The sequence below is a fragment of the Oncorhynchus mykiss genome, chromosome 7 (genome assembly GCF_013265735.2).
Source record: "Oncorhynchus mykiss isolate Arlee chromosome 7, USDA_OmykA_1.1, whole genome shotgun sequence".
Lineage (NCBI taxonomy): Eukaryota > Metazoa > Chordata > Actinopteri > Salmoniformes > Salmonidae > Oncorhynchus > Oncorhynchus mykiss.
Window position 1 is genome coordinate 50,931,226 of NC_048571.1, and position 26,622 is coordinate 50,957,847.

The window sequence follows — 26,622 nt, forward strand, 5'->3', positions numbered from 1 at the left end:
TAATTACAGTAGGAACATGGAAGTGGTCCATATAGTTAACCTAAATCAACTATGGATTAGATAGGAAATTCTCTGCAAGTTATCTCTGCAGAGAGCATTACTCGAGCTCTCTGACTGGTGTTTTGAAAGGGGTGTTTTCAGTGAATGAAAATGTACAAATCACTGAGCAATATCTCTGTTGTCTTATGAGGTCAGGGACCCAGTGATCTCTTTGAGCAATAATGATATTTCTGTCTCTGCCAGAGTTCAATGCCTTTCGTACCAAGGTAAATCTTGAGTCTCTGTAACACTGGCTAGGACTCCCATTTACTGTGCTCATTCCTAATGGCTGACATGTTTTTTTGTGCGCCTGACGACACGTTCTCTTCAACTATGTCGCCCCCTCATCCGCCTCTCGCCAGTCCCCCCCTTTCCCCTTTTCACTGGCGGGTTGATGACATTGTTCCGATGGCGGGGGGCCAATGACAGTGACTCAAATGAGAGCCCGTCAGAAAGACAATACAGGAGTGCATTGGAGGTCAAGGGTCACGTTTGATCTGGGAGGGGCCCCTTCCCTGTACATCTAATCAGCATGGATGGGCTTCTGGGAAAGGGCTGTGATCCCAGGGGAAAAAGCCTGGAAAGCCCTGTTGTCTGTGGGGGCCCGAAAGGCCCTGTCGCCTGGGTTCTTTAGAATTCCAGGACGGAACGCAGGCATCGGAATGTGGTGTATTTTAGGCACAAGTAGTGGTCTGTCAGAGGCACTGTTTTATTTGACACGGTAATAAAAGCATCTGATTGAACGATAAAATAAAATTGTGTCTGAATGCGTGATAGTTGAAAATAGTGTGATAGTTGGAAATAGTGTTGTAGATAAAAGGTAGTTTTGTGATGATTACAGTTTACATTGACATGAAAGTATAAAATATGCTAAAATATGGAGTCTAGTTTATTAAATGGTTGGCACGTGGTAGGTTGTAGGGTAAATTCCAGCATGGAACATGCACACTAGCTAAGTACATGAAAGGAAGGTGTCTAGTGGATACCCACAGAATTTGTGGATGTAGAGAACTGGGTTGTGATTTACTTCCCCAGTGTTGTAATGATTCCCAAGGTAATAGAAAGTTATTAGTGCAGAGCACTATGGCTGGAAAGCTCATTTAAAGAGTATATAAAACTTTGAGGAATGGTCTGACATTTAAAAAGCATCAGTCTGGCTCCCTGCCCCTCATTGTAAATGCATTTTATTAAATTATTTAAACCTTTGTAAAATGCTATTTCTCCTAAATGGCCCTCCATGACCATGATCATAGCCTGTGTGTGTACTCTTCGTGTCTACCTCACTCCAAATTCCAAACACCACTGTAACGTCTGCTCATAGGCCAGTGGGTGAATCAATAGTATCACATTTGTTACGGTAACTAAAACACCACAAATGGACAATAACTGCACCTTAAATTTAGAAGTGTGCTGCACGCTCTGAGGCTGTGTTTACTTACACAGGCAGCCCAATTCTGATCTTTGTTCCATTAATTGGTCTTCTGACCAATCAGATCAGCTGTTTTACCAATAATTGGGCAAAATATTAGAATTGCGCTGCCGGTGTAAACACAGCCTCAAGTTCTCATGCAGACTGATATCTGGCCTCAAGTGGTTATTTTAAAGGAGGGCTAACTGCAACTGGTGACAGACTCTCACACTGCTGGGCCCCAATAACAGCCTCTCCCAGATGTGTGCATGTGGGGAACATCTGGGCGACTAAGTCAGATTGCCTAAATGTTAAAAAAAACACATACAGTACGGTACTCACATTTAAATGTTCTCCCTTATGTGTATTGAAACTCATTACAGCAAGTAATCACACATTGTTGTTGTTTTGGCTTCATTTTCCATTTGTTAATGGAACAAACTAACATTCAATGAAAGGTTTCATTTTCAATCAAGTTTATTATATGAAATTGGTGTCTGTGGTTAAACATGTAAAACCGTATCAATCCCTTAAATTAAATGACTTTAGTAACATTATATTTGTCATTCCTTGTCATTTTGTGCTTTTGTTTGAATTTGTTAATATAAAATGAAATGCCTATGATGTATAATAAGCAGATACATTCACAAGGCACTCACCTCTCTACAGTCATTTCCGGGGGGGTAACATCCTCCTTATTGAGCCATTCGTTGTCCTATGGGCTCTGGTGACATTTAGCCCCCCCCCCCCCCCCCCCTTAATGAGGTGAAAGGTCGTTGTGGGTTCCTGTCCGGCGCGATCCCTCGCTGGGCAGCGCAGTGCCGTCATGCTGGGACGCACTCGTTCAACCCAGGGCCTGTCGCATCCTATCTGTCCTCACACTCTGAGACGCTTTGATTACCCAACCCAACAGCCCCACTGAACTCACAGGCCTGGGAGCGCCTGACTGTGCTGGGGGGTGCTGGTGTGTGGGGTGCCTGCCTGTCAGACAGAGTTAGACCTGGGCCAGCTCAATGAACCTGGATGTGAACGTGGCTGGTGACTGTGTGCTGCTTGGCTCTCATGACTCTACCTTCTGTGGACTTCATCCGTTTAACAGAGGGGCCTCCTCTTCCGTCGCACATTTCTGTACTCTCAGCTTGCATTCACTAAAATCTAAAATGCTGTACTGTAGAGACTGTTTTGTGTGTAAAAGGCAGTGCATTAGTATCTAAAGTCGTGTCAAAGTGCTAAATATGTGCTAAATATGTCTCAAACCTATTCACATGATCTTATGTCCCACCTCATGTTACATACCGTATTCGCTAATGAAAATGTCACTAACCTGTTGTGTACTCTGAAGCCATGTACATGTGATATTGTTCTCAAGAAGAAGTAGACTGAAAAACTATTCAAGTGAATGATAAAAGTGTTCTATACTATACTCATCTGTCATCTAGTATTTGACATTGTTCTGGTATTTGATCTCTGTACACCCCCTATCTATAAACAATTTATTACATTGGACCTCCTCTTGACCTCCTGTTGCAGTGTTCTTCCGCCTGTGGTAAAGGATCGAAGAACCGTAAGGTGAGCTGTGTGACCCGATCCGGTCGACCTGTTCCAGAGGACAACTGTAAACACCTGACCCAACCCAGCAAGGAGAGGAGCTGCCGGGGGCGCCGCTGCCCCAAATGGAAGGCAGGGAGCTGGGGAGAGGTACTCTTTAAACCTGAAATAAACACTACATGCTACAACCACCAATCATGCTCTCAGTTCAGCACTCATTATTTTTCCCTTTAATGCTCATTAACTTGCTGATTCACTGGTGCACTGTGAGGTATGTGTCTGAGTTGGCATTTTTTCTAACATGCACTACTGTTCAGTAATATGTGTTCTGTGGCACCTCAAAATGTGGCCTGTCTTCTGGGTTGTAGCTCACCACTCTGGCGGTTTGAGAGGATCCCATTCTGGGCTGCTATCTGGGGCAGTGGGAGGGAGGGATAGCCATGCCTCCACTTTCATCTGGGCTTGGCTGAGGTAGACTTTAGCCAGCATGAAGCTCCCCACTCCACGCTCCTTCCCTCCCGCGCGCCCGCTCTCCTATCCTATACCTCCCCAATTGGAAACATGTGTCAGAGGCTCCTCTTTCTCTACCCACCCAGAGCAATCTGGTCTCATAGACTAGAAGTAACATAGAAAATGAAAATCCATGACACTCAAATTAGCATGTTACATTTTAATCTTTATTTAATATTTATTTTACTAGGCAAGTCAGTTAAGAACAAATTCTTATTTACAATGATGGCCTACCATGGCCAAATCCTAACCCGGGATGACGCTGAGCCAATTGTGCGCCGCCCTATGGGCATACCAATCACGGCCAGTTGTGATACAGCCTGGAATCTAACCAGGGTCTGTGTGACGCACCTAGCACTGAGATGCATGTCACCGGGGAGCCCAAAGACAGAAGGTTACTTAATGCAAAAACAAAAGGAGTGTGGTTGGTCGGGGTGGATGGGCCGACATATAACGTGAACGTCTAGCAACCCAAAGGTTGCATGTTCGAATCTCATCACGGAACACTTTTGCATTTTAGATAATTAGCAACTTTGCAACTGCTTACTACTTTTTAGCTACTTTGCAACTACTTAGCATGTTACCTAACCCTTCCCCTAACACTAACCTTAACCCTTTAACCTAACTCCTAACCCTAACCTCTAACCCCTAGCCTAGCTAACGTTAGCCACCTAGCTTTTATTTATTTATTTTACATCCACAAAATAATACATACTATACCAAATGTAACAAATCATCAAAAAATCTGTCGTTCTGCCCCTGAATAAGGTAGTTAACCCACTATTCCTAGGCCATCATTATAAATAATAATTTGTTATTAACTGACTTGCCTAGTTAAATAAAGGTTACATTTTTAAAATACTAGTCACAGATTTTCATTTACTATGTTATGGCTACCCCTGAGTCCAGGTTGGCCAGCGAGACAATCCACTTACCACAGCAGGCCAGACACATTCCCAACATGCACCTCCCCAGCTGGAGACCCTGGTGCTTTTTCGCCCTCTATTCCTCTCTGTCTCTTTCTCTTCCTCTCTCTCCACTGATCAGGGGCCCAGAAGAGATACACATCTGCCCTCCATACCTCAGAGGACTTGTTGTCTATGTCAAACAGCTCTATTGCAATCGTATTAATATAACCAGGTAACAAATGATTTCCCTGAATGTACTGTACCGTAATTATTAAACAGACAGTCTATGGTAGCCATGGACCATTTTACAAAAATTTAAAAAATGCACACACAAAATTACATCAAATAATTGGCAGATAAAAAATGTAAAAAACACTCCACATGTTAACAACTGAAATCCTACCCACTTGTTCAAGGAAAACACCGCTCAAACACTATCTTAGTCCACTGTTGATAGTCCCAACATGTTTTACATGTAAGCAATCTAATGTTGAAGACATAGAACTTTCAAAATACAGAAAGTGTCATGCAAAACGCATCATACTGTGACACATTCTGTATTTGGACTGTTATTGAGTGGTATTAGCCTTTAAGCCTTAGCGAGTAGTTCCTTCATAAACAATCAGCTTTATTTTGAATGTGATTATGAAATATGATGTTCAAGAAATCATTAGTCAATCGAAATATAGTCTTAAAGACAGACTCAGCGATATGATGTAGATGCAGAAAGTAAACACCGTTGTGGGTACATTTCCACAACAACTAAGAGCGTTGATGCGTGAGGCTAAACTTCTCCCCTGTTTTGGTGCCCTGGCTACCACGCTGTGAACAGCGTGAAGGGAACCCATGCACTTGTCCGGATACTGTGTGAGAGTGAAGTGTTGCATCTCGCTCATCTCAATATCTCCGGTGCTGCTCGTGGCAACGTCATTTAGCTGAGTCTACCTTTAAATACTACAATTATGGCATTTCACACTGGAAATATTCCTTCTTCAAGCAGGTGACCCTAATATAAAATAAATCAGATGAAAGCTTTTTCACTAATCACATTTAGTTTTTCTTGTTTTGAGAATGAAAGTAATACACATTGTTGAAATACAGAGAGGATAGGTAGCATAAAAAGATGGAATGCTTGGGGCTTTTAATGGTTAACATGCAACTAATTTAACAAGGTGATTTCTCACCTCTCACTCTGTGGGCCTCAGGAGGGTATGGACATCTGGATGTGTTTACTGATCCACACACACACACACACACACAGTCCTCTAACCTTTAAGAGCATGTACAGTCGATTGGGTGGTAATAACATGTACACACACACACACACACAATAATATACACATTAACAGATAGACAAACTCACACACAACAATATACACGTTAACAGATAAACAAACTCACACACACACACAACAATATACACGTTAACAGATAAACTCTCACACACACACACAATAATATACACATTAACAGATAAACAAACTCACACACAATAATATACACATTAACAGATAGACAAACTCACACACACAATAATATACACATTAACAGATAGACAAACTCACACACACACACACACACAATAATATACACATTAACAGATAGACAAACTCACACACACACACAATAATATACACATGAACAGATAGACAAACTCACTCACACACGACACACACACACACAATAATATACACATTAACAGATAGACAAACTCACACACAAATACTCACTCAAAAACACATAATCAATTAAGACACTTTATAATCAATTAAGGCATGTGTAATAATGATCTTCATGTGCCTTTACAACATAAAAGCTCCCTTAGGAAAATGCACTGTTTGCCATTAATGTTGGTGCACAAAACCAATTCAAATGTAAGCACAAACAGTATCAGGATTAACAGTATTGTAACGACCCTGGGTTTATAAGCGTGGAAATCGACTCTGCCGCTGGAGCATGCTTTTGCAGCACAGTCGATAGAGCGCCGGACCTCGGGCTAGAAGGTCGAGGGTTCGAGACCTGCTCCCCACTGTTTCATTTGAAAGTGGATATTTTTATTTTAAGATGATAAGCATACACATTAAACATATAAACATGATTAGATGTGCCTTATTAATGTAATTTTATGTTTCTAATACAGTATTTTTAAAAGACCTAGATAGGCATGCTGAACATGCACAAATGTGAGGAAAACAAGGTAGTAGTGAACATTACATTCTTAGAAAAAATGGTTCCAAAGGGGTTCTGTGGCTGTGGCTATAGGAGAACCCCTTCTGGTTTCAGGTAGAGCCCTTTTTGGTTCCAGTTACAACTATTTTGAGTTCCATGTAGAACCCTCGCTAGAAAGGGTTCTACATGACACCTAAAATGGTTTTACCTGGAACCAAAAGGGTTCTACCTGGAACTAAACGGGGTTCTTCAAAGGGTTCTCCTATGGGGACAGCCAGAGAAAACATTTTGGTTCTAGATAGCACCTTTCTAAGAGTGTTCCCACCAACCATTATCATTCTTTCTACTTACATGTTGGGATTTTCCTCCAGATGTATTTCTGTTGTGTGCAGCTGTAGATTAAGTAGATTAAATGTTTCACATTTCTTGCACTTTTTAAGATAAAAAACTGGGTTAAATCTTCAAGACATTATACATTCAAAATACAATGTCCTCAAGGCAGGGGTTCAAACTTGACTGTCTAGTGGACACTCCCTCTCCTCTCTCCCTCCCTCTCTCTCCCTCTTCACAGAGGGTTGAAATCTGCTATTTATTAACACAGAGGAGCCGGGAACACACGTGTGTAAAGAACCCCATCCGTCTGGAGGGTTTTCACTGTGGTTACACTCTGCCCCACTTTTTAAGATTTAAAATTCTGCAAACACAACCCTGATTCAAGCTTACATTTTTCTTGCCCCCAACGTCCGGTGGTTAGATCGTTTGGATCAAAGCTCTAGACCCATACTTTTTGGAATAATACAATATCAGGTTATGCAATGATTATGATGTGTTAGCTTTACTTAGACGTATTGCTGTTGATATTGAGGCAAATTGTAGTGAATGATATTGAATTAAAATTATAGTGAATGATATTGAATTAAAATTGTAGTGAATGATATTGAATTAAAATTGTAGTGAATGATATTGAATTAAAATTGTAGTGAATGATATTGAATTAAAATTGTAGTGAATGATATTGAATTAAAATTGTAGTGGTACAGCAGTCAAAGACTTAATAATGAGCTGTGTCCTTCAACCTGAAGCCAGCATGTAATTCTAAGTCAAGTTGTATTACATATAAACCATAGAGGGGTCTGGTGTGAGTCAACTAACAAAATGACAAACCATTTATGCCATTTAACTATGTTTCTACCTGTGTCTTTCAAAACATTAGTTTCACAGGCACATGTAACCCGAAGTGCTTTGCTTGTTAGTGTAGTCTCGTGCAGGGACATAACCTTATTGAAGACCTAAAGACTTATGCCAACTAACCCGGGTTAAACCCCCGGTAAGTTAAACCAGTGTGTGTGACTGACATCTTTGCTGTGGAAGGTAAGGAAGGTGGGTGTAGCGTAGCCTTGAATAGTGCAACCACCTGTATGTGGTTCCTGAATTCAATTCCACACAGGTCTAAAATGAGGGTAAATAAACATAGAAATTAACAACGAAACTCTACAGATGTAGCATCTTAATCTGAGCCAGTTTGCTACAGCAGGACAAGAATCATGCTATCAAACTATCAACTTCAGAAGTCTTTTTAAACATCAAAATACACTACAAAATAAAATTAAGATCCTACACCTGTATGTTAAAGAGTACATCATTTCCATATTTGGTTTCAACAAGTGTATAATTTTAATGTAGGAAGTAGTTGGCTAGACTTGTATTGTCATATATGATCCTTTGAGGTTATATCAATTGCAGAGATAAAAACAACAGTGCCTCTAATCAGTTTTGTTTGAATTGCATTCAATAATACATGATTCAATGAAATTCTGCTTCCTGTGCTTTTTATAGTCAATTCATATTCCGAAAAATAAATGTTAATATATAACAAAAAAATCACACGTTGATTTCATTTTTACAGTCAACTTGTTCTCAAAGAACTTGGTGATAATTGAAGAAAAAAATAGGTGGAGAGGAATGACATCACAATCAAGTAAATATCAGACGTGTAGAGAATCGATTTTAATACATCTTACCTTCTGCCCTGTTCTGTTTCAGTGCTCAGCGTCATGTGGCAATGGAATTCAAGAGCGGGAAGTTTTCTGTGAGGTTGGAAACCGGCGCAGCCCGGAGGAGACTGAATGCCCCCCATCCTCCCGTCCGGCCTCCAGCCAGACCTGCCGGGTCACTGACTGCCCGTCTCCGTACCGGTGGAGCAAGGGAGAGTGGCAATCGGTAAGTGCAGCCTTGACGTCTCTCCGGATAACACCATTTGCATGTTCTCCGAAATAAACAAGCAGCGTGCGCGTCGGCGTGTCCACTCAGTTGGCGCGTGGATATTTCGCGCACTGCTATTTCAAGCGAGGTGCAGCGCAGCTGACAGACAGAGTGGGACCTCACGCTCGTCCCAGAGACATTCGCTGTCAGGAGGGGGCTGAGGGAGCTCCAGAGCGCGCAAAGGCTCGTGTGTATCGAATTACTTTTGTGCCTTTAATGGCAAGCAAACCTTTTTAATTGGAGAACAACATTCTTAGTATCGCAAACAAAAATACTGATTTGGAAAACAAAACATTAACCAAAAGTATTGAGAGCAAAATAAACATATCAAGGAAATCATTTTGAAAGGCAAGAACAAATTAATTGTAAAATAATTCATGCAAAAAAAAAAAAAAAAGAAATTCAGCTAAACATTTTCAATGATAACTTCCCTCTTTGCTTGCATTTTTTTTTAAAAATCTTTGGTTAACTTACCCTGCCATTTGCTTTCTCTTCCTTTTTTTGCTTTTGCCAAGTTTTGCCAGATTCATTCCCTGTACATGGGGTTTAGAGGGAGGCATAGATGATGTGTCTCTATTGGTCAATTGGTTCATCCTCATTTGTGACCACTGCCACAACACTTGAAATGGTGTTTTTTTTACATTGAATAAAAGTAGAGACTCTGTGATAGAAAATGGTATATCATACACAGCAGTTGAGGAACAATGGGAAAGTAATTATTCTTTGAAAGTTGATGAACTTGTAACCACACTTTTGAGAAAATGGCCCTTGAATGTTTTGGTACACCTACTGGAGAGCTCTTTGTCTACACCGGTTCAGCATCGTTCACAGCCTCTTAAGCCTTACCCCAACCCATCTCTTTAAGGATTGACATGTGACGCCATGTACTAAACAGAGTGAGTAGTTTAGTAAACAACAAAGATTTCAAGACTTAAAGTTGTAAACGTAGTAGCCTACAATAAGGAAAAACTCCAGGTAAAAATACACTTTATCTAGTCCTTGGCCTTATTACGACACAGGGCGAGACCCAGATGCAGACACTGGAGGCAGATGGTTCGAGTGTATGATATTTATTGAAAAACAAGGGGCAGGCAAGAGGCATGTCGAGGACAAGCAGAAGTTCATAAACCAGGTCAGAGTCCAGAAGGTACTGGGCGGCAGGCAGGCTCATGGTCAGGGCAGGCTGAATGGTCAGGCAGGCGGGTACAGTGTCAGGGCAGGCAAAGAGTCAGAACCGGGTGGACTGGAAAAACAGAGACTAGGTAAAACAGGAGCACGGAAAAGGCTGTGCCGCGGAAAAGGCTGTGGCTTAAGGCTGTGCCGCCTTAAGGCAATGTGAGTGGAAGAATGGGCTCCAACCCAGGATAGAACCAGTGTTCCACTCAATAAGGGAGTTGTGCCTCAGGAGCCATGAAAATCCAGAGGGAGAAGCTGTATGGACTTACCGTGATTGCCTGATACCCGCAGGTTAGTTGGAACTCTGCTGTGCGTGACTCTGCCAATGGAGGGTCCGTCCAGTGCTCTGGTGTCCATGGGAACGGAGAGGAGTTGTGAGGAGATACCTAGGCTAGATACCAGAGTAGCGTCCATAAAACTCTCATCAGACCCAGAGTCAAGCTCAGCCTACGTTAAACGTTCCTTAGGCGATAATCTAGCTCTGCCCAGTTGCGTAGGCTCCAGAGTGAACGAGTCGCCCATCCCCAATGATTCCCGAGAGATCTTGGGTGGCTTCGGCTCCTCTCGGAAGTACAGATGTCGTGGACTTCTGGGGAGCATTGCTGCACAGCTATTTTAAGGTCTCTCCAGTGTCGTTGTCCTGTTGGAAGGTGACCCTTCACCCCAGTCTGAGGTCCTGACCGCTCTGGAGCAGGTTTTCATCAAGGATCTCTCTGTACTTTGGTCTGTTCACCTTTCCCTTGATCCTGACTAGTGTCCCAGTCCCTGCCTCTGAAAAACATCCCCACAGCATGATGCTGCCACCACCATGCTTCACTGTAGGGATAGTGCTAGGTTTCCTACAGACATGACGCTTGGCATTCAATCTTGGTTTAATCAGACCAGAGAATCTTGTTTCTCATGGTCTGAGAGTCCTTTATGTGCCCGTTGGCAAACTCCAAGTTGGCTGTTATGTGCCTTTTACTGAGGAGTGGCTTCCATCTGGCCACTCTACCATAAATGTCTGATTGGTGGAGTGCTGCAGAGATGGTTGTCCTTCTGGATTGTTCTCCCATCTCCACAGAGGAACTCTGGAACTCTGTCAGAGTGATCAGCTGGTTCTTGGTCACCTCCCTGACCAAGGCCCTTCTCCCCCGATTGCTCAGTTTGACCAGACAACCAGCTCTAGGAAGAGTCTTGGTTGTTTCAAACTTCTTCCATTTAAGAATGATGGAGGCCACTGTGGTCTTGGGGACCTTCAATGCTACAGACATTTTTTGGTACCCTTCCCCAGATCTGTGCCTCGACACAATCCTGTCTCTGAGCTCTACGGACAATTCCTTCAACCTCATGGCTTGGTTTTTGCTCTGACATGCACTGTCAACTGTGAGACCTTATATAGACAGGTGTGTGCCTTTCCAAATCATGTCCAATCAATTTAATTTACCACAGGTGGAGTTGTAGAAACATCTTAAGTTGTAGAAGGAGGATCAATGGAAACAGGATGCACCTGAGCTCAATTTCGAGTCTCATAGCAAAGGGTCTGATACCTATGTAAATAAGGTATTTCAGTTTTTATCAGGATGTAACATTACTTTTAGGTCAAACCAAATTGGTACTGCCTATGAGTAGAATCAGTGCCAAATAAAGACTTGTAATGACTTGCAACCATAGAGTAAAATACTATATACGTGATCTACCCCTATGCTTGCAACCTCTACCTACTATCTATCCAAGTAGTAGCAGGCTTACCTAATATAGGCTAAATATTATCAGCAGGTATAGATGAACTCCATGAGGATTAGCTCCTACATGGAGAAAATGCCCTCCGCTGTTATCCAGCCACATCTGGAACTACTAACAGACAGACAGTCAGCCAGTCAGCCAGTCAGTCAGTCAGTCAGTCAGTCAGTCAGTCAGTCAGGCAGGCAGGCAGGCAGGCAGGCAGGCAGGCAGGCAGGCAGGCAGGCAGTCAGTCAGGCGGGCGGGCGGGCGGGCGGGCAGGCAGGCAGGCAGTGTGAGAGCCAGGCCGCAAAATAATAAACAAATGCTTAACAAAATTGTCTATAGTACATGCACACTGTACAGTGTACTCTCAGCATTGCCAGCAAGCTAGGTAGCTATCGAACATAGCTGTACTGGCCATTGTTTTAAGCTGCTAACTTTAGCTGGGATTTAAAAAAATAAGGTTGATCTTTCACTCCAAAACAGGTTGACCAATAGATGCACATCATCTATGCCTCCCTCTAAACCAACCTACACAAAATTATATGCCAAAACTTTTAAAATGCAAAAAAAGGCAGAGAAAGAAAATGGCAGAGTAACTTAAACAAATATAGACAAAATTGCAGGCAAAGAGGGAAGCGCTTCACTGAAAATGTTTTTTTGCGTTCATTTACAATTCCATTGTCTTGCCTTTCAAAAAGATTTCCTTTGTAATATTATTAATTTTACACTCAATATTTTTGGGTTAATGTTTTGCTTTCAATATCAGTATTTTTGTTTGCTGTAATAAGAATTTTGTTCTCAAATTCAAAAGGTTTGCTTGACACTAAAGGCACAAAATTTCATCCATATGAGAGCAGTGCCTGTGATAAAAATCAGATGACTCCCTTTCTCTCATATTCCCCCTGCACGATTCAACTCCTTTACAAATACAGTAGGCCCATAGAGCTGAAAACATACTGGATACGAGCTTCAGAGGCACACTTTGTTTCAACTTCTCAAGAAATGTTTTATTGAACATAGTCCCTCAACCCAATCTGATCTCATCAACTCATTTTCTTTAGGTAAGATAGTCCCATGATCGGCAAGTTATCAAACACTGCTTTCAGGCTATGTTGGTTGGGGTTAGTATTTTTGTTCAGGAAGCCTTAAATCTAGGTCAACAAGCAGCATGAAATCACTGCACTCAGAGGAGAGTGTAGCCTAATTAGTTGAGGGAGCTCGGCACCCCCTCACGCTGCAAACAGCTGGAGGTAATTATGGCAGTTCACCTCCTGCTCCTGTGGGACGTTTGGCGGGTCAAGTTCAGTCTCGAAAACTCGACCCTAAGCAGTCACTGTTGCCTAGGGTAGGGGTTTCAAGACTAGGTCATGTTGCCTCAGCTAAAGTTCCAGATGCGGGAATTTCTTGTGCCTTTCTAGTCTGTTTAGCCACTGCTATACCTCAATATGCTTCATCCAGATTTAAAAGAATGGTATAGGTAGGGGGCCTACAGCAAGCAATAGCTCAAACATGTGCTCTGACAGCTAGACACATGTTCATTTCCGCCATATCCTGTCATTTTTTAGGCCTAGTGCTTAAGTGGGCTATGGGTAGGGCCTAGTTTCTGGACCAGCCGATATGGCCAGTTAACTTGAGAGCTTGAGGAAAGGGTTTAGTGGAAATCTATTCTTCATTTTTCTCACCATATCGTGTAATAACATAGGCTATGCCACTCATTCTAATAACTAGGAGTTGTACTATATCATTATACGAGCTAGGCTATGTTACTCTGTCCTTCTGTCCAGTATAGGTATTTGTAAGTATAGGCTACTTTGAGCTGTTGAAGTATATCATTTTATAATACCACGTTTAGAATGTTTTTACATTAGCCCAAACTCAACAGCCTGCTATGGCAGGCTACATTCCACTAAGTCACACCATGGCTGCTCAGCTCACAACAACAATTCCAGGTATTTTAGTTGTTTGACAGCTTTGGACACATAAGGTAGATGAAGACCAGCTGGAGTGCATTCGTAAGAGCTGAGGTGTTTCTGACGCAAGGCAAGGCCTCTCTAAGCCCTTCCAAAAAAGCTTGTAGCTTGGATTACCACCATAACACAGCGTCACAACACTTGAGTTACTACATACATCTGGACGTAGAGAACCAGGGTGACGGCCTGAGACTTCACTCAGCTTCAGTCAGTCCGGACTATAAACACATCACAGCTGCTGTTAAGTCCATAGCACACTGCCATCATGTTATTTAGTCAAATTTCACTCTTCATCCAGCATACTTGTCCAAGACTGTGTCAGATCAGCAAGGTCACATACTGTAAGAAGTCTTGCAGAAAGTCAAAAGAACGTGTTGAAATTGTGCAAATCCTAGTGTTGTAGTATTACCGTTAGTGGTCAGGCTCAGTCATGTTTTCCGCCTCCTATCTCCTGTTCTGATATCCATATTAGATGTAGGTAAGGGTCTTAGAACAAACATAAAATACATCTGTACATAAATCACCTTGACATTTGGAACCAACCTTTTGCTGGTGCTGAAAACAAACCCACCCCTTCAGTCTTTTCAACTCTGAAGACTCAGATAAAGGCTATGGGAAGGATCTTGGGGTTGTTTTCGACGACATTAACTTTGATTTTCCCGTTGTTTGTGATGTTCCCGCTTCCATTCCAGTGTAGTAAGTCGTGTGGGTCGGGCCACCGGCGTCGAGCGGTGCTGTGTATGGACCAGACAGGGGAGGAGGTCCATGAGATGTTCTGTGTGGATCAGAGAAGGCCAGATGACTCTGAGAGCTGTAATACCCACGTCTGTGAGTTCATCTGGATCACAGGGGACTGGACAGAGGTGAGAGTCAATGAATGGGCCTGTTTCAAAATGCAATCATGTCACTTTAATAATGTTATCTAACATTACTGTTCTATCTGATCGTGCTTGATTGCAGTGTCGTTATCGTATCGAATTTTCTCTCTCCTGTGGCAGTGCTCGGCCAGCTGTGGACAGGGATACCACAGACGCCTAGTCTCCTGCAGTGAGGTGCATGCTGGGAATGATAACTATGAGTATGGGCATCAGTCTTTGTCCAACTGCCCTGGGACCCCCCCTGAGAGCTACATGCCGTGTAGCCAAAGCCCCTGTCCTCCAACACACGAGTGGAGAGTTGGAGTCTGGGGACCTGTGAGTGGCATCCGGTCTCTATGTATTATCAGTGTTCAGTGCTTTTTTCATCCTGGCAGGCTCCCTTACACCTGCTCTTCTCTCCCCCTCAGTGTTCAGTAAGCTGTGGAGGTGGGGTGATGGAGAGGACAGTGCAGTGTGTGTCTACTGAGGGACAAGGCAGTGACAGTTGTCCCTCAGAAACTAAACCAGAAGCCAGCAAAGTCTGCAGCAGCCCTGCCTGTGAGTAGACATACAGTAGCCTCAGCCTCCACAGACTCCATAACTCCTGTTATACTGTATATGTGTGATAAACCTCTATACCATAGCTATACCTCTCCTAAATATGTCCTTTGTTCTCTCTCTTAGGCCATCTGCCCACTAGCTGCAGTGACGTCCAGAGTCTGTCTGGCGTCCAGCCTGATGGTGAACAGTTTCTCAACGTACAAGGAAAAGCACTCAAAGTAAGACCATGGTATCATCTTTCTTATTAAGTGCACTATGCAACGTTTTATAACATTTTATATAGTGATTACTGACTTATTTTGCAAATGTAAATGGTAAATGAATAGAGAGAGTATCTATGCCAATGTCAGTCAATAAAAACCTGTTGGCCAGTGATCATACATGGCTTTACATGGCTTTACATGTCTGTCTGTCTGTCTGTCTGTCTGTCTGTCTGTCTGTCTGTCTGTCTGTCTGTCTGTCTGTCTGGCTGGCTGGCTGGCTGGCTGGCTGGCTGGCTGGCTGGCTGGCTGGCTGGCTGTCTCTCTCGCTCTCTGTCTGGCTGTCTCTCTCGCTCTCTGTCTGGCTGTCTGGCTGTCTCTCTCGCTCTCTGTCTGGCTGTCTGGCTGTCTCGCTCTCTGTCTGGCTGTCTCTCTCGCTCTCTGTCTGGCTGTCTCTCTCGCTCTCTGTCTGGCTGTCTGGCTGTCTCGCTCTCTGTCTGGCTGTCTGGCTGTCTCACTCTCTATCTGGCTGTCTCGCTCTCTGTCTGTCTGGCTGTCTCACTCACTCTCTGTCTGGCTGTCTCTCTCGCTCTCTGTCTGGCTGTCTGGCTGTCTCTCTCGCTCTCTGTCTGGCTGTCTGGCTGTCTCTCTCGCTCTCTGTCTGGCTGTCTGGCTGTCTCTCTCGCTCTCTGTCTGGCTGTCTGGCTGTCTCTCTTGCTCTCTGTCTGGCTGTTTGGCTGTCTCGCTCTCTATCTGGCTGTCTCGCTCTCTGTCTGGCTGTCTCGCTCTCTGTCTGGCTGTCTGGCTGTCTCTCTGGCTCTCTGGCTGTCTGGCTGTCTCTCTCACTCTCTGTCTGTCTGTCTGGCTGTCTCTCTTGCTCTCTGTCTGGCTGTCTGGCTGTCTCGCTCTCTGTCTGGCTGTCTCACTCTCTGTCTGGTTGTCTCGCTCTCTGTCTGGCTGTCTCGCTCTCTGTCTGGCTGTCTGGCTGTCTCGCTCTCTGTCTGGCTGTCTGGCTGTCTGTCTGGCTGTCTCGCTCTCTGTCTGGCTGTCTCGCTCTCTATCTGGCTGTCTGGCTCTCTATCTGTCTGTCTGGTTGTCTGTCTGGCTGTATCGCTCTCTATCTGGCTGTCTCGCTCTCTGTCTGGCTGTCTGGCTGTCTCGCTCTCTGTCTGGCTATCTGTCTGGCTGTCTGGCTGTCTCGCTCTCTGTCTGGCTATCTATCTGGCTGTCCATTTGAGAACCAAGCCAACCCAGGTCAGGTTTAGAAATAGCGTGTGTCGTCCTGAAGAGGTTTTGATTTTAATTTCTGGGCTCGTTCCTCACTCCTTCCTCCTTCTCCACCTCCTCTTCCTCCTCAGGTCTACTGTGCAGGAATGCAGACTGACAGGCCGCAGGAGTACCTCACCTTGACGACCGGAGAGGGAGAGAACTACTCTGAAGTCTTTGGCTTCAGGTAAAGCAACCTATGGGGCTGTGGATTACTTCATGTATCATCATGTAACACTGTCAAAAGTGTGGAGGACACATTTTATATGAACTTGGTTGCTCTTTTTCTCTTCAGACTGATAGACCCCACACAGTGCCCTGCTAACGGGACAAGGAGAGAGGACTGTGAGTGTAGGAGAGACTACACCGCTGCTGGCCTCTCCACCTTCACCAGAGTACGACTGGACCTCAGCAAGATGCACATCATCAGTGAGTGGGCCAGAACCAGTTGCAGAATACATTCAGCAAGGCCACATAGGCTAGCCTACCAATTATTGAAACACACACACACACACACACACACACACACACACACACACACACACACACACGCACACACGCTACATCAGATTTCATTACACTAACCTGAATGTCAATGCTAACCAGCTAGTGTCAGAGTACCATGCTTGGCTCCCCCAACATGCTTGGAAGTCAGAGCCTCCTCCCCACTCCTCTCTATCCTCACATAGACATTTCATTAAGTCCAAGCAGAGTGGGGTTAATGGGATCAAGATGTCTTTTAGGAGCACACAATTAAAGGGCCTTAGGGGATAAGTAGATGGAATTATACTGATATTGCCATTATGGTGACCCCTAAAAGGAAGCCCGGTATCAGGTTATGTGAAAGTGTACTCATTTTGGAAGATGCAGGCTGTTCTTTTGATGTTAAATGAGCTGTCGTAGTTATGCTGACCAGTCAAACAGACCGAGCTATGTTCCCGATTCATTTTTCACCAAGCTTCTGTCATGTTTACTAATATGTCCTGCCATTGTTTCTCTCTTTTGTCGTTCAGCCATAGACTGGCAGTTTGCTTTCACACGCGACGGCCACAGAGTTCCCTTTGCCACCGCTGGAGACTGCTACAGCGCTGCCCGGTGTCCACAGGTAAGAACTGCATGGCCAGGGAGCCACTGGGAGAGAACTAGTGGAGAATAAAGAGGTTTGACTCAAGTCTTCACTAGGGCGTGAGTTCTGAGGTTAGGACTAAGGACTTGTATGGACTTAACTAGTCTTGGTTCATCTCGTTTACCAGCTGTGTCTTCGCTGGTGTGTCTGACCGTAGAATTGTGCTGTTGAGTTCAATGTGTGCTTAGTTCCAGCAGAGCCTAATGCTCAAGAGGTTAGTCAGATGCTGAGTGTGGTGATACTGTGAACAGAGAGAGCAGGGGTGTGTTCTGTGAGTGGGGACCGAGCAGAGCAGACACACATGGCCTGAGGACAGAGAGGCCCGTCTGTCTGAGAGGAGATTTGGAAACACTCCCTGCCTGTGCCAGTGTCTGCAGATCAGATCCTGTTAGTCTGTGAGAGGAGACGGCTGACACACACACACACACACACACACACACACACACACACACACACACACACACACACACACACACACACACACACACACACACACATACACACACACACCAAGCCCTGGCAAACACACATCAAATACACCCTGTCTACAGCTGGCAAACCGACACACCATGTGCTGTCCCTCTACACTCTCTCCCCTCACCACAGATGCTGCATGTGAGACTGTATTAGTCCCATGTCTTTCTGGTGTTGTGCAGCGTCTCCCTCAACTGGGGTATGCCCTCATATCAGAGACAGGGGAGTGTGTGAGTTACAGGAGCAAATGGAATGGCACCAAGCGCATGGAAACCATGTATTTGATGTATTTGATACCATTCCACCTATTCCGCTCCAGCCATTACCACGAGCCCGTCCTCCCCAATTAATGTACCACCAACCCCCTGTGGTGTGAGGGAGTGCACCGGTACAAGGCTGTGGAGGGTGTCTGTGTATGTGTGTGCTATCATGCGTGTATGTGTCTATGTGTACACGTGTGTGTGCGAGCACAAGCTCCAGCCAGTACATGAAGAAGTGGTTCTACTGTATGTGTATGTGTCACCTTTCCCACAGTCCCATCCAGCTCCCACTGTGCAGCAGGTACAGTGCCTTCAGAAAGTATGTTGTTGTGTTGCAGCCTGAATATTAAATGGCTTCAATTGAGATGTTGTGTCACTGGCCTAATTACCCCATAATGTTTTGAGACATTTTTGAGACATTTTTGTTCATGAATAAAAAATGATAAGCTGAAATGTCTTGAGTCAATAAGTATTCAACCCCTATGTTATGGCAAGCCTAAATAAGTTCAGTTTATAAAAAAAAAATGTCTTAACAAGTCACAAGTTGCATGGACCCACTCTGTGTGCAATAATAGTGTTTAACATCATTTTTGAATGACTACCTCATCTCTACCCCACACATCTGTTCCTCCATCGAGCAGTGAATTTCAAACACAGATTTAACCACAAAGACCAAGGAGGTTTTCCAATGCCTCACCTAGAAGGGTACCTATTAGTAGATGGGTAAAAAATAAAAAAAACAGACATTGAATATCCCTTTGAGCGTGGTGAACTTATGCATTACAATTTGGGTGGTGTATCAATACACCCAGTCATTACAAAGATACAGGCGTCCTTCCTAACTCAGGTGCCGGAGAGGAAGGAAACCTCTCAGAGAATTCACCATGAGCCCAATGGTGACTTTAAAACATTTACAGAGGTTAATGGCTGTGATAGGAGAAAACTGAGGATGGATCAACAACGTTGTCATTCCACAATACTAACCTAATTGACAGTGTTTGCAATAAGGCACTAAAGTAAAACTACTATGTTTGGGGCAAATACAACACATCACCAGAGTACCAGTCGTCATATTTTCAAGCATGGGGGTGGCTGCGTCATGTTATGGGTATGCTTGTCATCGGCAAGGACTATGGAGTTTTTTTAGGATAAAAACAAATTGTATACAGCTAAGCACAGGCAAAATCCTAGAGGAAAACCTGGTTCAGTCTGCTTTCCAACAGACGCTGGGAGACTAATTCACCTTTCAGCAGGACAATAACCTAAAACACAAGGCCAAATCTACACTGAAGTTACTTACCAAGACGACATTGAATGTTGCTGAGTGGTCTAGTTACGGTTTTGACTTAGGTGTGCAAATCTCATAGAGAGTCACCCAGAAAGACTCACAGCTGTAAACCCTGCCAAAGGTGATTTTAACATGTATTGACTCAGGGGTGTGAATACTAATGTAAATTAGATATTTCTCTATTGCCTTCTCAACAAATTTGAAAAAATCTCCAAGTTTTTTACATTCCCTTTGTCATTATGGGGTATAGTGTGTAGATGATTGAGAAACAAAACATATTTAATGAATTTTGAATCCAGGCTGTAACACAACAAAATATGTAATAAGTCAAGGGGTATGAGTACTTTCTGATGGCACTGTATGATTTGTCTCCGTGGTGTCGCAGACTGCAGTCCTACATCCTTCAAAGACCCCGGTTCACCTGCTTTCCCCTCACTTTTCCTCCCCTCTTCCGACTCATTTCAGGAGATGTGTTTCCAATGACCCCAAAAGACCCCAATTTATTTATTCAACCTTTATTTAACCAGGGCTCATTGAGATTAAAATCTCTTTTTCAAGAGCATCCTGGCCAAGATAGGCAGCACCAAGTCAATACAAAAAAATTACAATGAAAGCTATTTGCCAAAACATGTTGGTTTTGCTAAGTTAATAAAGAAACATTATATTGTTTGCCAAGAGTTAGTGAACATGTTTTTCATTTCCATCAACACAACACACCACTTATCCACACATTTAAATTAGCCATACACTACGCCAGGCTTTCCCCTGGGGGAACTTTTGGGGTTGTGCCCTAGCACTACACAGCTGATTCAAATAACCAACTAATCACCAAGCTTTGAAAATTTGAATAAGTTGTGTAGTGTTAGGGCAAAAAACAAAATGTGCACCCCTTGGGGTCCTGAGGATTGAGTTATGGAAAACGCTGCACTACACCATGCTCTGTGAACTTGACAAATATTTATGCTTCCATACTAGAGTTTCAAGAGACACTCAACTGTAGATGCTTACCTCTGGCTGAATGATCTACCCCGCTCTGTTTATAGCTGTTGGTACCGTAAAGTGTCGGTATTTGTCCATGGGTTTTGTCTGGCTTATATCAGCTGGGCTCTGATGAAACGTAAATGCAGCTGCTGCATGTTAGTGAACTGCTCTCTACTGCTTTCTGTGGTTGGCGTAGTGGGGAGGTGCTGATATCTCTCCCTCCCCCTCTCTCTCTCGCTCTCTCTCTTCATTTTCTCTTTCTCTTCTTCCCTCCCTCCTCCCTACTTCTATGTTTCCTCAGGGTCGTTTCAGCATCAACCTCTCAGGGACAGGCTTCCAGATAGCTGAGGAAACCAAGTGGATCTCCCAAGGAAACTACGCAGTTGCTGATATACACAAATCCCAGGTAAAAATATGATGCACATTCACACAGCCTCATGGACGGAATGATTTAGATTAGCATCTTATATTCACGTTTCTGGTTTCAGACAACGTCATTCTCCACTTTCCCTCCTTCCCTCCTTTCTTCTCTCCCTCTCCCCCAACCTACCTCTCTCCATCCTTCCCTCCCTCCTTCCCTCCTTTCTTCTCTCCCCCCAACCCACCCTGCCTCTCTCCATCCTTCCCTCCCTCCTTCCCTCCTTTCTTCCCCCCCCACCCTAACTCTCTCCATCCTTCCCTCCCTCCTTCCCTCCTTTCTTCTCTCTCCCCCCCTCCCCCCCCCCAACCTACCTCTCTCCATCCTTCCCTCCCTCCTTTCTTCTCTCCCTCCCCCCCAACCTACCTCTCTCCATCCTTCCCTCCCTCCTTCCCTCCTTTCTTCTCTCCCCCCCCCCCCCCCCAACCTACCTCTCTCCATCCTTCCCTCCCTCCTTCCCTCCTTTCTTCTCCCCCCCCCCCCCCCCCCCCCCCCAACCTACCTCTCTCCATCCTTCCCTCCCTCCTTTCCTTTTGGCTTCAGAGGGGCCTCTGCTCTGGGCATTGGCCCAAGTGGACTCTGTATCCCAGACTCCCCTGGTGCCTTAATGCTGTTTTTCGACTGTAACACTAGTGCAGGGATCATCAACTAGATTCAGCATCGGGACGATTTTCCATAGCTAATTCTAACAGTGAGGACTTGTGAATAGCATAATCAAAACAGTTGCTTGGTGAGAAGGTGTTAAAGTTCACAGTTGGCCACTGTTATTTAAATGAAAAATGAAAAGTACCAGAGGCCTGGCTTTGGCCCCAAGTGAGAGCAGGTCCACTGGAACCATGGCCCAATGAGACAAAGGGGCTGGCCTGCGTAGATGGAAAGAGAAAAGTCTGAGCCTTTTGGGTAAACCGCTGAGGTAAATCATATATGGAAATGTGCTGTTATGTGACTGGTGAGAGAGGAGCCTTATTGGGCAGCTGCCGAGGGAAGTGGGCCCTCCTGGTTTTGTAATGGAGATCAGGCTGAAGACCGCTTTTGGCAGGGAGAAAAAGGTTGAATCTGTCTCAAAGCCAGTGGAGCTTTGGACACTCAAGGATAGCTGAACACTGGTTGTTTTAAGTCAAGTGTGCTGGAGGGCACTCAAGATGAGAGTTGCCAAACTTCAGAGGAAATGCCGCTCCTATTCATTCCGTGGGATAGATTTCTGGGGAAATGTTTCACCTGTGTATTTCTAGACCTTTCTAAGCTCAGTGTTCTGCATCTGTGCTTAGCTAATGATATTTTATTACTGTGTTTTTCTATGTAATTCATTAAGAGGCCCCATTTTTTTTTTTGCTCCCCCCCCCCCCCCACCTTTATTTAACCAGGTAGGCCAGTTGAGAACAAGTTCTCATTTACAACATTTTACATTTTTTGTGTAAAACCTTTACAATGTAGTCACAGAGAACCAAGAAAAAAAAAAGATTTTTGTTTTATCTTCTCAATTTAGTTATTTTAACAACCAGTTACAGTCAAATAACAAAAAATGCTAGATACATGTTTCAAAATTGTCCTTTGAATGTAGTATGCTACAGTGCTGTACATTAGGCAATACACTTGCACTACCCATAAAAATATACAAAACATCACATTTTCATCATTTGTGTGATCAAAGTTGTGATCATTGAAGACTTCTTTCACAATATAATTAAATGAAATAAATTAGAAACAATGTTTAGCAGGCACTAGTTTGCATCAAGCCTGTCTTGAGCATTTGGCCATAGGTTCTCATCAAAATCGCGGTACATATCCTCAATGTTCACGCACCTGGTGAAAAACCTTTTGGCATAGCCAATCCAAGCCTGACATACTGTAGGTCTCGATTGAAACCATTGCATGCCTCATCCATGGTTTGGAGGGTGTTGGTACGCTCATAGGGTTGTCAATCATACATCTTCCGCCTGTATTGTGATTGTGTATTGTATTTTACAGTATTGTATTGTACTTGTGTAGTGGTCCTGTATGTGGCTTAGTTCATAAGAGCATGGCTCTAGCAACACCAGAGTTGGGTGTTCGATTCCCACTGGGGTCACATACCAAATGTGTGGACTTTTGTATCTTTGGTTAAAAACGTTGATACTGTATTGGCCATTGCAATTTTAAAAAGCAGTGTGAACTGAGTAGTTCTCAAAATCTGTAGTAGACAAACCGGTTTACATGTAACATCTACAGGTTTATCAAATGGCTAAGTGATTATCAATTAAGAGCCGTCAGATTAAGTAATAGTACAATTATTTTTAAAGAGAAGAGAATCATATCAAAAGTAATGTGAGCGATGCATTGTGAAAGGCAATTACATTATATGAGCATGTATTGCAATGTGAAACGTAGTTGTATTTGGCGCATGTGACAAATAACATTTGATTTGATTTGTCTGTTGTACTTAGTTGTTTCAAAACGTGCTTAAAGTTTTGAAACAACTGCCCTTTTGATGATCTGTTTTGAATTTTGTACTAAGAATTGTGAAAATGTACCACATACTTTGCACCAAAGCGATAAATAAAAAACAACTGCATTATAGCAAAGTAAATATTGTTCCTCGTTTGTCCACAGGATGGCAGCAGAGTAACAGGAATGTGTGGGGGTTACTGTGGGAAATGCACTCCGTCCTCCGGCTCTTACCTGCTCATCACAGTGGCCTAAATCTACAGTGTTTAACCAGGTGTGTAATACTAACTATTATTTAGAAATATATCGTGTTTTATAGCTTCAGTCTGTTATTATGTGTACCACCATTCCCCTCCTCATCCTAAACATGTGTTTGTATAGTATAGTAAAGTATGTGGTTTTGGCATCCCTTTCTCTCTTCACAGCTCTCTTCAAGCCAAGATGTCCAACCTCTCAGTGGTGCTACAGTAATGAGGATTCCATCCTCCAAATGACCTCTATTCCCTCCAATGTGTAAATATGTCAATAGAACAGGTGTAAGTACTGTACATAACATGGTAAATGACTTATTTATTATACTATATACTCAACATTTATTTTTGTATTGTAAGATAATTTAAGGATTGTGTTTTCTTTCTTGCAACAAACACCATGGACATCTATTCGCATTGCATTAACTAGAACATAAAAATGTGCCTTAGAAATATTTAACATATTCAGTCCAGAGTAGTTGCTTGTGTTTCTTGCGTTGTTGTGTCTCTCATATTGTGGCAGTGTTGCAGCCTGGCTCTTCTATGTCTTAAGATGCAGAAGGAGACTGTCAGTTCTGCTTCACGTTTGTGTGTACGGACGTGGGCACTTTGTATGTACTTCCTTTTTTACACTCGTAGCTGTGTTACGGTCTCGGCATCTTATGCCGTGTGGTGTCACTATCCAACCTTGTTCAGTGCCTGAGTGTTTATCAACCAGTGTAGTAAGTGCTACTGTATGTTCCTACCTGGGTCTTAGAGTGTGAAGGCTGTTTAGGCTGTTCTAATTACCTGGTCTACACAGTCGCCAGCGGTGATCAGTGGGCTGGTGCATTAGTCAGGTGTGGTACAGAGACAGAGACAGAGACGGCACAGAGACGGTGTAGTGAACCGTAGCGCAGCGTGCTGTAAAGGTCGACCTGGGACAGCCAGGGGGAATGCTGGTGCTGTCGAGGCTAGCACAGGCAGCTGCTGCAGAGGCAGACCCAGCCAGGTGTTACTACCACAGAGGAACAACCCTGAGATGGGCCATATGCAGAGAGGAATGGGAATGAGTGCTTTAAAGAGATAGCCATCCCTGTAAAGTTGAGGAGTTCAAGAATTCAGCAGCAGGGAAAATTGAGAGAGAGAGAGAGAGAGAGAGAGAGAGAGAGAGAGAGAGAGAGAGAGAGAGAGAGAGAGAGAGAGAGAGAGAGAGAGAGAGAGAGAGAGAGAGAGAGAGAGAGAGAGAGAGAGAGAGAGAGAGAGAGAACCCCTGCCTTGGTGGGACATACTTGAATATTTTTGCTGAGAGAGAAAAGTGAATGACATGAAAGTTGTGATGCAGAACCTTAACATTTCATACTTATCCGTGGAAGTACAAGGTGTCACCTACCCAGAGGGAGTGTGTCAGGGGAATAGACAGTGGAGTGGCCCCGGGGGCTTTAAGGTCAGAGCAGAGACACAGCTAGAGGAGGAGAGGGAGGAAAGGCTTGCAGGCTGATAGATCCAGAGAGATGTGCTTCAAAGCATCAGAAAGACTCACCTTTTGTTTGTTCTGGGTCTCTCAGGTGTTGTGACAGGGAATAGCCGTTATTCCTTAGTTTTGAGAAAGAGGCCGTATTCCCATGGCTATAACTACATGAATCAAGCAGAGTTTACCTCAGGCCTATAACAACACCAGTGCTCCATAGAGATTGGTTGATGTCTTAAAGGTGTAGGTGTCCAAATGCTGCCTCTAAGAACTGCTTACTGTACCTCCACTCAAACAACGTAGCTTTTTTCTCAGCCTTTATCTTATTGCCTTTCAACAGTTAGTCCATTTTTCTGCTGTCTGATGTAAGTGTTTTGACAATATCAGGGTACTTTCTGTTTGAATGTGTGTTTTCTTTATCTTATATACTGTTTGCAACCAATGCCCTTCATTAGATTTTTTTTTATAAGACTTTTATAGAAAGTGAATGACAAATAATAATAACTATAATAATTTGTATGATTCTTTTGACATGATAAGATACATATCCCAAAATGAATAACGTAAGTGACTGTGATGTTGTAAGGAAGTTTAGTATATCACCTTACTGTACACATATGAGGTTATTCTCGTGTGTATTTATTTGTTTGACAGGGTTTGGCGGGGTGGATGGACATTGGTACCTGAGATAGATTCAGAGGACAAAGCCATATTTGCTACATTTGCCTTATAAATGATGCCTTGAGAATATCAGCAGGACATTTTCATGACGGTGCAACTCTTACTTTGTCATGGTTCCATCCAACCTTTCGCTAAAAGGGAATTCCACACCGTTGTAACCGATAGCCATTCTGAATTTATCTTTGGAATCATATTAGTTTAGATTTAATGAAGTAAAAAATGTTAACTGTTAACGTTAAATGTTTTATTGTCCAAATAATATCCTCCAGTGAAAAGGGATTGAAACTTTAGTCTGATTGTGAATATCTGATGATCCAGATTGTATATGTATTCTCAGGTGTTAAAATAAAGGGATTAGTTGAACATTATATTATGTCTTATATTTATGTAACAATTTATAAACTCAGCAAAAAAAGAAACGTCCTCTCACTGTCAACTGCATTTATTTTCAGCAAATGTAACATGTGTAGATATTTGTATGAACATAAGATTCAACAGCTGAGACGTAAACTGAACAAGTTCCACAGACATGTGACAAACAGAAATTAAATGTGTCCCTGAACAAAGGGGGGGTCAAAATCAAAAGTAACAATCAGTATCTGGTGTGGCCACCAGCTGCATTAAGTACTGCAGTGCATCTCCTCCTCGTGGACTGCACCAGATTTGTCCGTTCCTGCTGTGAGATGTT

At 43.5% G+C, this 26,622-nt stretch overlaps 1 protein-coding gene and 1 long non-coding RNA gene across 2 annotated transcripts in view; one reads left to right on the top strand and one right to left on the bottom strand.

Moving 5' to 3' along the window:
- Positions 1–26,451, top strand: part of LOC110527969 (A disintegrin and metalloproteinase with thrombospondin motifs 9) — a 77,379-nt gene extending 50,928 nt beyond the window's left edge. The window contains exons 29-40 of the mRNA XM_021609619.2: positions 2,978–3,145; positions 8,626–8,802; positions 14,390–14,560; positions 14,696–14,890; positions 14,983–15,112; positions 15,239–15,333; positions 16,674–16,768; positions 16,877–17,010; positions 17,595–17,686; positions 21,012–21,116; positions 23,718–23,826; positions 23,978–26,451. Coding sequence (XP_021465294.2) covers positions 2,978–3,145; positions 8,626–8,802; positions 14,390–14,560; positions 14,696–14,890; positions 14,983–15,112; positions 15,239–15,333; positions 16,674–16,768; positions 16,877–17,010; positions 17,595–17,686; positions 21,012–21,116; positions 23,718–23,807 — 1,452 coding nt within the window. The 3' untranslated portion in view covers positions 23,808–23,826; positions 23,978–26,451. The remainder of the gene's footprint in view (positions 1–2,977; positions 3,146–8,625; positions 8,803–14,389; positions 14,561–14,695; positions 14,891–14,982; positions 15,113–15,238; positions 15,334–16,673; positions 16,769–16,876; positions 17,011–17,594; positions 17,687–21,011; positions 21,117–23,717; positions 23,827–23,977) is intronic.
- On the bottom strand, positions 5,984–8,739 carry LOC118965294. The gene is made up of 3 exons (XR_005052597.1): positions 8,604–8,739; positions 6,934–6,974; positions 5,984–6,442 (listed from the first exon to the last, which is right to left on the bottom strand). It is a non-coding gene; the product is annotated as an uncharacterized LOC118965294 (long non-coding RNA).
- Positions 26,452–26,622: the final 171 nt, after the last annotated feature.